This window comes from Balaenoptera ricei, chromosome 12 (genome assembly GCF_028023285.1).
Source record: "Balaenoptera ricei isolate mBalRic1 chromosome 12, mBalRic1.hap2, whole genome shotgun sequence".
NCBI classification, from domain to species: domain Eukaryota; kingdom Metazoa; phylum Chordata; class Mammalia; order Artiodactyla; family Balaenopteridae; genus Balaenoptera; species Balaenoptera ricei.
The window spans coordinates 7,464,672-7,477,031 of record NC_082650.1 but is presented as its reverse complement, the minus strand read 5'-3'; the positions used below and the strand labels follow the sequence as shown (position 1 = coordinate 7,477,031).

At 39.1% G+C, this 12,360-nt stretch overlaps 1 protein-coding gene across 5 annotated transcripts in view; it reads left to right on the top strand.

Moving 5' to 3' along the window:
* Positions 1-12,360, top strand: part of MAP3K4 (mitogen-activated protein kinase kinase kinase 4) — a 108,065-nt gene that overhangs the window by 23,798 nt on the left and 71,907 nt on the right. For all 5 annotated transcript variants that reach the window (XM_059940873.1, XM_059940871.1, XM_059940872.1 and 2 more), the window contains exon 2: positions 4,714-4,904. In XM_059940873.1, the coding sequence (XP_059796856.1) occupies positions 4,714-4,904 (191 nt within the window). The remainder of the gene's footprint in view (positions 1-4,713; positions 4,905-12,360) is intronic.

Below are 12,360 nucleotides of genomic sequence, written 5' to 3'. Positions count from 1 at the left end.
ATTTCGTTTCTTTTTATGGCTGAGTAATATTCCATTGTATATATGTGCCACATCTTCTTTATCCATTCATCTGTCGATGGACACTTAGGTTGCTTCCATGTCCTGGCTATTGTAAATAGAGCTTCAGTGAACATTGTGGTACATGACTCTTTTTGAATTATGGTTTTCTCAGGGTATATGCCCAATAGTGGGATTGCTGGGTCGTATGGTAGTTCTATTTTTAGTTTTTTAAGGAACTTCCATCCTGTTCTCCATAGTGGGTGTATCAATTTACATTCCCACCAACAGTGCAAGAGGGTTCCCTTTTCTCTACACCCTCTCCAGCATTTATTGTTTGTAGATTTTTTGATGATGGCCATTCTGACCAGTGTGAGGTGATACCTCATTGTAGTTTTGATTTGCATTTCTCTAATGATTAGTGATGTTGAGCATCCTTTCATGTGTTTGTTGGCAATCTGTATATCTTCTTTGGAGAAATGTCTGTTTACGTCTTCCACCCATTTTTGGATTGGGTTGTTTGTTTTTTGACATTGAGCTGCATGAGCTGCTTATATATTTTGGAGATTAATCCTTTGTCAGTTGCTTCGTTTGCAAATATTTTCTCACATTCTGAGGGTTGTTGTTTCGTCTTGTTTATGGTTTCCTTTGCTGTGCAAAAGCTTTTAAGTTTCATTAGGTTCCATTTGTTTATTTTTGTTTTTATTTCCATTTCTCTAGGAGGTGGGTCAAAAAGGATATTGCTGTGATTTATGTCATGGAGTGTTCTTCCTATGTTTTCCTCTAAGTTTTATAGTGTCTGGCCTTACATTTCGGTCTTTAACCCATTTTGAGTTATTTTTGTGTGTGGTGTTAAGGAGTGTTCTAATTTCATTCTTTTACATGTAGCTGTCCAGTTTTCCCAGCATCACTTATTGAAGAGGCTGTCTTTTCTCCATTGTATATTCTTGCCTCCTTTTGTCAAAAATGAGGTGACCATATGTGCATGGGTTTACCTCTGGGCTTTCTATCCTGTTCCATTGATCTGTCTTTCTGTTTTTGTGCCAGTACCACACTGTCTTGATTACTGTAGCTTTGTAGTATAGTCTGAAGTCTGGGAGCCTGATTCCTCCAGCTCCATTTTTCCTTCTCCACATTGCTTTGGCTACTCAGGGTCTTTTGTGTTTCCATACAAATAGTGAAATTTTTTGTTCTAGTTCTGTGAAAAATGCCATTGGTAGTTTGATAGTGATTGCATTGAATCTGTAGATTGCTTTGGGTAGTGCAGTCATTTTCACAATGTTGATTCTTCCAATCCAAGAACATGGTATATCTCTCCATCTGTTTGTGTCAGCTTTGATTTTTTTCATCAGTGTCTTATAGTTTCTGCATACAGGTCTTTTGTCTCCTTAGGTAGGTTTATTCCTAGGTATTTTATTCTTCTTGTTGCAATGGTAAATGGGAGAGTTTCCTTAATTTCTGTTTCAGATTTTTCGTCATTAGTGTATAGGAATGCAAGAGATTTCTGTGCATTAATTTTGTATCCTGCTACTTTAACAAATTCATTGATTAGCTCTAGTAGTTTTCCGGTAGCATCTTTAGGATTCTTTATGTATAGTATCATGTCATCTGCAAACAGTGACAGTTTTACTTCTTCTTTTCTGATTTGGATTCCTTTTATTTCTTTTTCTTCTCTGATTGCTGTGGCTAAAACTTCCAAAACTATGTTGTATAATACTGGTGAGAGCGGGCAACCTTGTCTTTTTCCTGATTTTAGTGGAAATGATTTCAGTTTTTCACCATTGAGAATGATGTTGGCTGTGGGTTTGTCATATATAGCCTTTATTATGTTGAGGTAGGTTCCCTCTATGCCTAATTTCTGGAGGGTTTTTAATCATACATGGGTGTTGAATTTTGTCAAAAGCTTTTTCTGTATCTATTGAGTTGATCATATGGTTTTTATTCTTCAATTTGTTAATATGGTGCATCACATTGATTGATTTGTGTATATTGAAGAATCCTTGCATTCCTGGGATAAACCCCACTTGATCATGGTGTATGATCCTTTTAATGTGCTGTTGGATTCTGTTTGCTAGTATTTTGTTGAGGATTTTTGCATCTATGTTCGTCAGTGATATTGGCCTGTAGTTTTCTTTTTTTGTGATATCTTTGTCTGGTTTTGGTATCAGGGTGATGGTAGCCTTGTAGAATGAGTTTGGGAGTGTTCCTCCCTCTGCTATATTTTGGAAGAGTTTGAGAGGATGGGTGTTAGCTCTTCTTTAAATGTTTGATAGAATTCACCTGTGAAGCCATCTGGTCCTGGACTTTTGTTTGTTGGAAGATTTTTAATCAGAGTTTCAATTTCATTGCTTGTGATTGGTCTGTTTATACTTTCTATTTCTTCCTGGTTCAGTCTCGGAAGGTTGTGCTTTTCTAAGAATTTGTCCATTTCTTCCAGGTTGTCCATTTTATTGATATATAGCTGCTTGTAGTGATCTCTCATGAGCATTTGTATTTCTTCAGTGTCAGTTGTTACTTCTCCTTTTTCATTTCTAATTCTATTGATTTGAGTCTTCTCCCTCTTGATGAGTCTGGCTAAAGGTTTATCAATTTTGTTTATCTTCTCAAAAAACCAGCTTTTAGTTTTATTGATCTTTACTATCATTTCCTTCATTTCTTTTTCATTTATTTCTGATCTGATCTTTATGATTTCTTTCCTTCTGCTAACTTTGGGGGTTTTTTGTTCTTCTTTCTCTAATTGCTTTAAGTGTAAGGTTAGGTTGTTTATTTGAGATGTTTCCTGTTTCTTGAGGTAGGATTGTATTGCTGTAAACTTCCCTCTTAGAACTGCTTTTGCTGCATCCCATAGGTTTTGGGTCGTTGTGTTTTCATTGTCATTTGTTTCTAGGTACTTTTTGATTTCCTCTTTGATTTCTTCAGTGATCTCTTGGTTATTTAGTAGTGTATTGTTTAGCCTCCATGTGTTTGTATTTTTTACAGATTTTTTCCTGTAATTGATATCTAGTCTCATAGTGTTGTGGTCGGAAAAGATACTTGATACGATTTCAGTTTTCTTAAATTTACCAAGGCTTGATTTGTGACCCAAGATATGATCTGTCCTGGAGAATGTTCCATGAGCACTTGAGAAGAAAGTGTATTCTGTTGTTTTTGGGTGGAAAGTCCTATAAATATCAGTTAAGTTCATCTTGTTTAATGTATCATTTAAAGCTTGTGTTTCCTTATTTATTTTCATTTTGGATGATCTGTCCATTGGTGAAAGTGGGGTGTTAAAGTCCCCTACTATGATTGTGTTACTGTCGATTTCCCCTTTTATGGCTGTTAGCATTTGCCTTATGTATTGAGGTGCTCCTATGTTGGGTGCATAAATATTCACAGTTGTTATATCTTCTTTTTGGATTGATCATTATGTAGCATCCTTCTTTGTCTCTTGTAACAGTCTTTATTTTAAAGTCTATTTTGTCTGATATGAGAATTGCTACTCAGCTTTCTTTTGATTTCCATTTGCATGGAATATTTTTTGCATCCCCTCACTTTCTGTCTGTATGTGTCCCTAGGTCTGAAGTGGGTCTCTTGTAGACAGCATATATACGAGTCTTGTTTTTTTATCCATTCAGCCAGTCTATGTTTTTAGGTTGGAGCATTTAATCCATTTGCATTTAAGGTAGTTATCAATATGTGTGTTACTATTACCGTTTTCTTAATTGTTTGGGTTTGTTATTGTAGGTATTTTCCTTCTCTTGTGTTTCCTGCCTAGAGAAGTTCCTTTAGCATTTGTTGTAAAGCTGGTTTGGTGGTGCTGAATTCTCTTAGCTTTTGCTTGTCTGTAAAGGTTGTAATTTCTCTGTTGAATCTGAATGAGATTCTTGCTGGGTAGAGTAATCTTGGTTGTAGGTTTTTCCCTTTCATCACTTTAAATATGTCCTGCCACTTGCTTCTGGCTTGCAGAGTTTCTGCTGAAAGATCAGCTGTTAACCTTATGGCGATTCCCTTGCATGTTATTTGTTACTTTTCCCTTGCTGCTTTTAACATTTTTTCTTTGAATTTAATTTTTGATAGTTTGATTAATATGTGTCTTGGCATGTTTCTCCTTGGATTTATCCTGTATGGGACTCTCTATGCTTCCTGGACTTGATTGACTATTTCCTTTCCCATATTAGGGAAGTTTTCAACTTGCCTAACCTGAGTGCTGCACTGTAGTGTTTATCAGAGAACACAGAATCCCTGATCTACCACATGTCATCAGTGCTCTCTGCTTTGCTGCTCAGGTTGTGCTTTCTGTTCTGTGTGCTTCGCAAAGCAAAAGCAGTGGGACTCCGAAGTCAGGGCAAGAGTTGCCCACTCAGCAGTTAAGCTTGTCACCAACTAGCACGTAAGTGATGCTTAGTTCTGCTGATTTGTATCTTCTGGTCCTTTGCTTTTTTCTCCCTGATCCTAAAGTGTTTAGTTTTAAACCTCATTTATGTTAGAAAGAATTCTCTAAGCAACAGGAACTGCACATCAGTTCTCTTTATTCGTGGTGAGAGCGGGAGCATGGTCGTTATGTTCTCTTCGTGAGTTTCTCCCAGTACAGATAGAGGAGAAAGATTACAAGGCTGAGGAAGAGACATATCCACAGAAGAGTGTTATGGAGAGTTTTTAAAAGGAATTTTAAGTAATTGAAATTTGAATTCCCTTCATACATGACTGAATATTTTCTCTACTTGTTGTCCTCCATAGACAAGAGTACACATCGGGAGATTCAGCTTGTAAGAATTCTGAGTCTGATCCTGAGGACTTTTCAGATGAAACAAATACAGAGAACCTTTATGGTACCTCTCCCCCCAGCACACCTCGGCAGATGAAGCGCCTGTCAACCAAACACCAGAGGAATAATGTAGGGAGGCCCACCTGTCGAGCTAATTTGAAAGGTAAGTCTTGTACTTAAAAAGATATATTTGAGAGGGCGTGGCATGTTTGGTTTATAATCTTTATGTAACATGTAACGATTGATAGATGCTTTTTCTACAGTAATGTTAGTTATCCCTCTTATTTTAAATTTGATTTTATGCTGCCTTAAAGTTTTATTTTTAAATTTTTGAATTATCACCATTAGCAATATTGTTAATCAAAGAGAAAATAATTCTCCAGAGATAGAAAGGTTTGTCCTGAGTAGTTGTTAAAGTCAGTGTGTGAGGCATTTGCATTCCTTTTAGGACGTGGAAGAGGACACACGTGGATGAATCAGCGTGCCTGTCCAGGATGGCTGCTGGTGTACGGGATCGATGCCCTTCTTTTATTCTTTGAATCTCTTAGGCTGAAACTTCTAGATTCTGTCTTCCTGACATGATGTATTGGGCAGTTTGGGAAAGGCAGGGCCAGGCTTTCTTCCCCAGGATTCCCTAGGCGGCCTGAGACCTGTGCTCTGCCGGTGATCATGATGCTGCCCTCATGTACGGGGCCCTCGTTCCCACTAAGCACAGGGCCTGGGTGGTGTCCCACCTTATAATCACGCACAGAATCTGTGTTTTACTTTTCTTTCTGTTTGGAATCCCAAAGCCCAGATAGTGTTCTGCTCCTAGAAACTGTTCCTGCTCCTCAGACTGTTCTCTGTTTCCATTTCTTCCTTCCTCTGAGCACGTCACAGCTGTTCTGTTCTGAGGCAGAGGAGTTGAATCATGCTGACCTGCTTCCTTGTACCTGCTTTCTGGCATGGAACCTCAGGTCACTCAAGCCTTACGGTTTTAGAATTTCTCTGTTAAATTCAACAAACCACTTGTCCTAAAACTGATCTCATAGTTTCCTAGAATTCATCTACCTATTACTGTGCAAGATAGGGGTATCATTCTTTATCTGCTCTGAGAAATTTCCCCTTATCACATGTTCTCCCTACTGAAAAGAGACTCATTTCCATTTCTCCCTTTCTTTAGCTCATTTTCTTCCTCTCTTTCCCTTTCCCACACATTTCCTCCACACATTGATCGCTCATGGTTAATGCCGGCAAGTTCATTCTGTGTCCCTATCATAGCCCTTCCTCAAGAAAGAAGAAGGGTAAGAGAAATGGACTTTATTGTACTTATTTGCTTGAGTGAAGTCTTATCCAAGGAGGAATTCCTAAGTAATAAATAGTCTTTCTTTCCCACAGGGAAGATGATTTTTTTTTTACTTTCTTTTAAAGCTATATTTGTAGTAGGATGTTAACCTATGGTCTGCATTTACCCCCTTTGGAAAGTAATAGCTTTCCATTGCAATATATTATCTTTAAAATCAGTCCTTTTCCATTTTCTCAAATAAATTTCTCAAATGCCTACAGAAGTTCCTTTTGAAGCAGTATCTACTGAACCAATATTAGTTAATACATATTTGCTTCGTGGTGGTGAAATGCGATGATGCCAATGGGACATCTGCTTTGTCTTCACTTGTTCATACTATTTTAGAACCAGAGTTGAGAACACAGTCCCCCCATTTTATAGATTGAGAAAGTGAGGCCCAGGGTTTTAAAGCAACTTCTTAAGGCCAGAAGGCTTGAGATAGTGGCAGGACTAATTTTAGGTACTATTTTTATTTTTATTTTTATTTTTTGGCCATGCCACACAGCTTGTGGGATCTTAGTTCCCTGACCAGGGATTGAACTTGGGCCCTCGGCAGTGAGAACGCAGAGTCCTAACCACTGGACCACCAGGGAACTCCCAGGACTAATTTTAGAACTAGTTCTCCTGGCCCTCAGTTTGGACTTTTTCCCCAGTACAAGCAGCAGGGGTTAAGCGTCTCTGAATGCGGTACTTGACATGACTGTACGTCTTTAGTAATCAGTCAGAAAACCCGTCACTGGATACTTGTTGAGCTCTGCTGTCCTTCTGGGCTGTGTCAGAGATAGAAGGAAGAGGGAAGGTTGTTTCTTTTCCTCCTCAACTTCTTTCAGTTGTTCATTGCATAAAATTACAGAATTTTAGATCTGGAAGGGGTCTCAGAGACCACGTGAATTCCTGCCGTTTTGCAGGTGAAGAAAGAATGCTCATAAACCTTTTGATTTGTAGCTATCTAATAGCAGACCTAGGGCACCAAAGTTCTTAATAACTTATGTTTTCTCTTATTGCAAAAGATTACATGTTTGTCATAGGGAGTTTAGAAAATACTGACAAAAAGAAAGAAAAATACCCATAAACCCAATATGCAGAAATAACAGCTTTTACCATCTTTGCCTTGTAGTCTCTTTACGTGCATATATTTGTGTTGTGATACGATAGCATACTATATTTACTATTTTATAGCTGGCTTCCTTTTTCGTTTAATGATTCATGAACTTTCTGTGCCATAGAATAACCTGTGCTGTTCATTTTAATGGCTGTCGAATCATTTGTAGCAACGTTTGCCCGGTTATCACTCACAGTTCTTGAGCGCTTACCTAAGCACTGCGCTTAGCTGCTCAAAAGAGTTATCTTTTAAATATCGTAATAACCCAATGAGATGTAGGTTCTATATATCATTATTCAATTTATGGTTGAGGACGTGACACAGAGAGTTTCTAGGGCGTGTAGTTTTAACTGTCCCAGTCATGCATATACTAGAAAGCAGTATGTTTGCTGTCCGGTGAACTGTTTTTGTCAACATTCTTGTTCATGAACACCAAAAAAAGATGGAAAGGAAGCAACCATGTTGGGCAGGTGGGCCATGTTACTGTTCTGGTGATGGCGTGTTTGTGTTGAGCTGGTAGAACAAACAGTGCTTGAGAACTCGCTGGCTGCAGCAGCAGAGCGTGGTGGACCGGAGCACAGGCTTGGTTGCCAGGTTGCCTGGATTCCGATCCTGGTTCTGCCGCCTTCTGTATATGCCACCTCCGTGTCTCGTTTTCTTCATCTGTGAGGTAATCTGCCTTACGGTGTTGTGAGGGTTTTACGTTCAGTAACTACTAGCTGTCGTTATTATTATTGTGAGCTAAAGGTTTCTTTCTCACTACTTGCCTTAAATTTCAAAGTAGAATTAAATAATTATATCATTGACGGTACCCTTATTAATTGGTGCCCCTACTTTCAGGACACTGAGTCTTGAGTCACATAGTTACCGAGGTATGGAGCTGGGACTGCAGCCTGGGTCAGTCCTGTCTGGCTTTTCCGTTTCTTGTAGCCCTTCCTAGCTCCCTTCCTTCTTCTCACTCTGTATGTTGCCATCATAGTTACTTTTTCTCCGGGTCTTTCTTTCCTCACCTCCCTCCCTTTCTTTTTGCCTTTACCTCTCTTTCCTTTCTTCTACCTCCTCTTCGCATCCCCTTTTTTGTTCCTCCCTGCCATTCCTCCCTTATTTCTCCTTCATTCTTTCCATTGACACGGAACTTCAGTGACTCCATAGGCGGGTATTGCGTTAGATGATCGATAAGCCCTTGCTCATCTCCAGTAGGAATCACAGAGATGAGCAGGCAGTCCCATCTTGTGTGGTAGAGCTGGGGTGGAGGGGAGAGAGGGGGGGCTTCTGTGGGTGCCCACAGGAGGGGATTGAGCAGACCTGGGCTTGGGAAGACTTCTGGAACAAGTGACATTTGTGCTACGGCCTGAAGGCTGAGTCAGGGAGACCAGTATTTCAAACTCATTTGTCAATCATAATAGTGTATTGGTCTCTCAGTATTTTCAAGAGATTTTTAAAATTAATTAGATTGGTCAGATTTATTTTAAAAGCTTTCCAAGGAAATATGAACTGACGCATTATTTCTTTCTCTCTGCAACAAGCAAAGGCTGCCTGAATCATACGATTCACTTTAGAACTGCAGTGAAAGTTGAACTCATCTTTTTAATTAACATCACCAATAATATTTTCGTTTTTCTGCTTATCTGTTGCTGTGTGACAACCACCCCAAAGCTTAGTGTTATGAAAGCGTCCATTTTATTGTGCTCACGGTTCTGTGGGTAGAGTGACCACTAACACTGTTGTCTTTAGTGATGGTAGCCATTGTCATGAGCTATTATATGGATATGATTCTTTAAATATTCTTATTATCCTAGGCTCAAAATAACCAACTACTGTTGTTATAGGCTTATTTTTTATAATTGGAAATTTAGTACCAGGCAACCTTCTGACCAACTGGTAATAAATTGAGGGTTCCCGTGAGAGAACTGCTCACAGAACTCAGGAACACACTTTACTTATGTTTATCACTTAAGTTGCCTCATTAGTGTAAATTGAGGTGTGATTGATAGGGGCTCCTTATGAATAAAAAAGACACTTCTATCAGAAAATTCCAAGGGTTTTAGGAGCTCTGTGTCAGGAACCTGGACAAAACCCAAATATATTTCTTATGTTAAAAAGCAAAATTCAGCCAAGTAAATTTGAAGATTTGATTGGCTTTATTCATGAATCAGGCAGCATTACATCTAGCAACTAGAAGGGTGCTCTGAGTGGTTGTGCAAAAATGGAAGGGATTTTATAGGAAAAAGGGTGGAGTAAGGGAGCTATTAGCAAAAAAAAAGAAAGGATTATTTTTTGACCAGACATCTTTTTTTATGGGAGTGGGGAGGGATGACAGGGGTTTTATCATGCAGATTACCTCTTCCTCTGGGGGACTGTAGAGGGCCTACTTGATGGGTTACTTTATTGGTATTGACCAGAAAATTCTAGACTGTTCAATTAAAACTACATTTCTGGGAGAGGTTGGAACTGCAGTGAAGTAACGTATAAAATATAGGTTTGCCATCATGGGCTTTTAGCATGCGACTGACACCATTTGGGGCCTGTGGTTTTCTTTCTAATACTTACTACACCCTGATGAGCATTATCAAATACTGGCAAAGATATGAGGAGATGGCAGCTTTCTTTTTTTTTTTTTTTTTTTAATTTATTTATTTATTTATCTATGGGTGTGTTGGATCTTTGTTTCTGTGCGAGGGCTTCCTCTAGTTGCGGCAAGCGGGGGCCACTCTTCATCGCGGTGCGCGGGCCTCTCACTATCGCGGCCTCTCTTGTTGTGGAGCACAGGCTCCAGACGCGCAGGCTCAGTAATTGTGGCTCACAGGCCCAGTCGCTCCGCGGCACGTGGGATCTTCCCAGACCAGGGCTCGAACCCGTGTCCCCTGCATTAGCAGGCAGATTCTCAACCACTGCACCACCAGGGAAGCCCAAGATGGCAGCTTTCTTACAAGGCTGGTGTGAGTGTAAATTGTCTCAACCCCAGTATGGAAGTAATCTGTTAATACAGTCAGACTGAGGTTGGTTATATCCTTGACCCAAGCAAACGCACTTTTGGGAGTAGACTTTAGAGAAGTTCCTGCAAATAAACACGAGAATCTGCAGAAAGACTCGTGTCACTCATTGTGATTTCTTCTCATAATACGCAAGCGGGTAACCACAGACGGGGAAGTTCAAAACAATATGTATCGTAGTGGTTGTCTGCGAGAGGGGAGGCCTGAGGAGGGGGCCTAGGGATGTAGGACAACGGTGAGGTCACCACTGCCCGCAGTGTTTTATTTCTTTGTACTGATGGACTTTAGATGTGTTTAAAATTATTTTATTCGACTCTTGCGTTTTCCTGATTTTGTTTCCCTGGGAATGTTAAAAGTTATTTTTGTTTTCAAAATGTTAACTTCTGCTTTTAGAAGCTGTGCTAAATATTAAATATATAACAATGTTATGATATCTAGGTAAAGATGGTTAGCTCTTTATTACCCAAAAAATACCAGCTATGTGACATCCTGACAGATGTAACGTACCAGTTCAGCTCTTGAATTAACTCACTGACCAGGATTGATTTCATACTTTGATGAGTAACAGAATTTAACTGTGGTGTTACTTCAGATCATATTTTTTGGATAATGGTAAATAACTACCAAACTACAGCAATTAAGATTTTGATAAATTTTGGACCATAATGTGTAGCTACCCATGTGTAGCTGTTTCTCCTTAAGGCTGGTTTAAGAAGAGACAAACTATCTCATCCTTAAATTTTTGTTCTTTTTAATTAGCAGAAGGAAGTAAATCCAGTTCATCTCATAGTTTTAAGTAGGTTAAATAAGAATGAAGACACCCAGGCCAAAGCCCTTTTCAGGGTGAATCTGCCTCGTAATCATTATCAGCCCCATTTTGCAGGAGTAATGTAATACTGTAAGAGCCAGATTACAGAGATAGTAATCTGTAATCTGGCATATACATGTGTGCATATACACACATGTATGCATATACATGTACACACATTAATCTCCTTATCATTAGCAAATATCTCAAGGTGTGTGTGTGTATGTAAATGTGTGTGATTTTTTGCTAACATAGTGAGATTAGCAAGTTTTATTTTTTTAATATAATACTGCTATAAAATTGATCTGGTAAAATGGTTATAAATCAGATTCTATCTGTATAGTAAGAGAAATGTTCTTTGTGAACTAGAGTGGACTTAAATCTATATTTCAGCTCTTTAATCCAAACTCAGCCTGACTTTCAAGGTTCTAATTTATATTTCCAGTCTACCCATCTACATGTAGACTCACTGTGCCAGCCAGACTCTCTTCTTTTCTGCTTTTGTGTCTTTTTGTATGTTTATTCTGTGGCTTAAAATATTCTCTTGCCTTCCTTGCTACCCTTATTTAAGATGAATCCATTCTTCAAGGCATTCAGTCAAGTACCTGGTCTTATTTGAAGCTTCCACGTATCAGTTAGCCCACTCTAATCTGTCTTTTATGGCACTCAGCATCTTAACCTTTCCTTAGTCAGACAGCCCTGCCCTGTGAGCAGCTGGACAGGCGTAAAGGTGGTTGATGACACAAACATGGGTTAGGGTCCCGGTCCCGACATGTCTCATCTGTCTGACCATCCATGTTCTGCGGGAATCTCTGTCACAGTGTTGTTGTAAAGATGATGACAATTTCTGTAAGCCCTTACCTCATAAATGGGTAAAGCAGTGTTTGTATAGAGCAGTGTTTTCCCAAATGTGGTGTCATTCTAGCCAGGTTGAATCCGAGACACTGGGAGTGGGCCCAGGAATCTGCATTGTAGCAAGAATCTGAGTGATTCTTAATGTTTACTAAAGCTTGAGAACCTTGAATTAGAAGATCTCTAAATCCCTTCAGATTGTTGACATTGATAGCCTGGCACATCACTGCTCTAAAGATCATCTCACATTTAAAGTAAAGCGCAGATACCTGTTTCTGCTTTCTCATTTGAGAGATCGAGGAGGGCCAGTGTTTTGAATTTGACATACATGTATGGAAGAACGTACGGATTGCAAGGACTTGATGAAAAATACATTTTATACATATTCTAAAGAGCTGTTTCTAGGTGTGAATTGTGGGGAATTCAGTTGACGGTCTTACTCTGTTTAAACAAGTGAACCAATATTGCTTGTCATTTGTTTGCGTTCAGTTTCATTATACATTTTTTTGTTCTTTTCCTTTCATGTTTCTCTGATTTGGC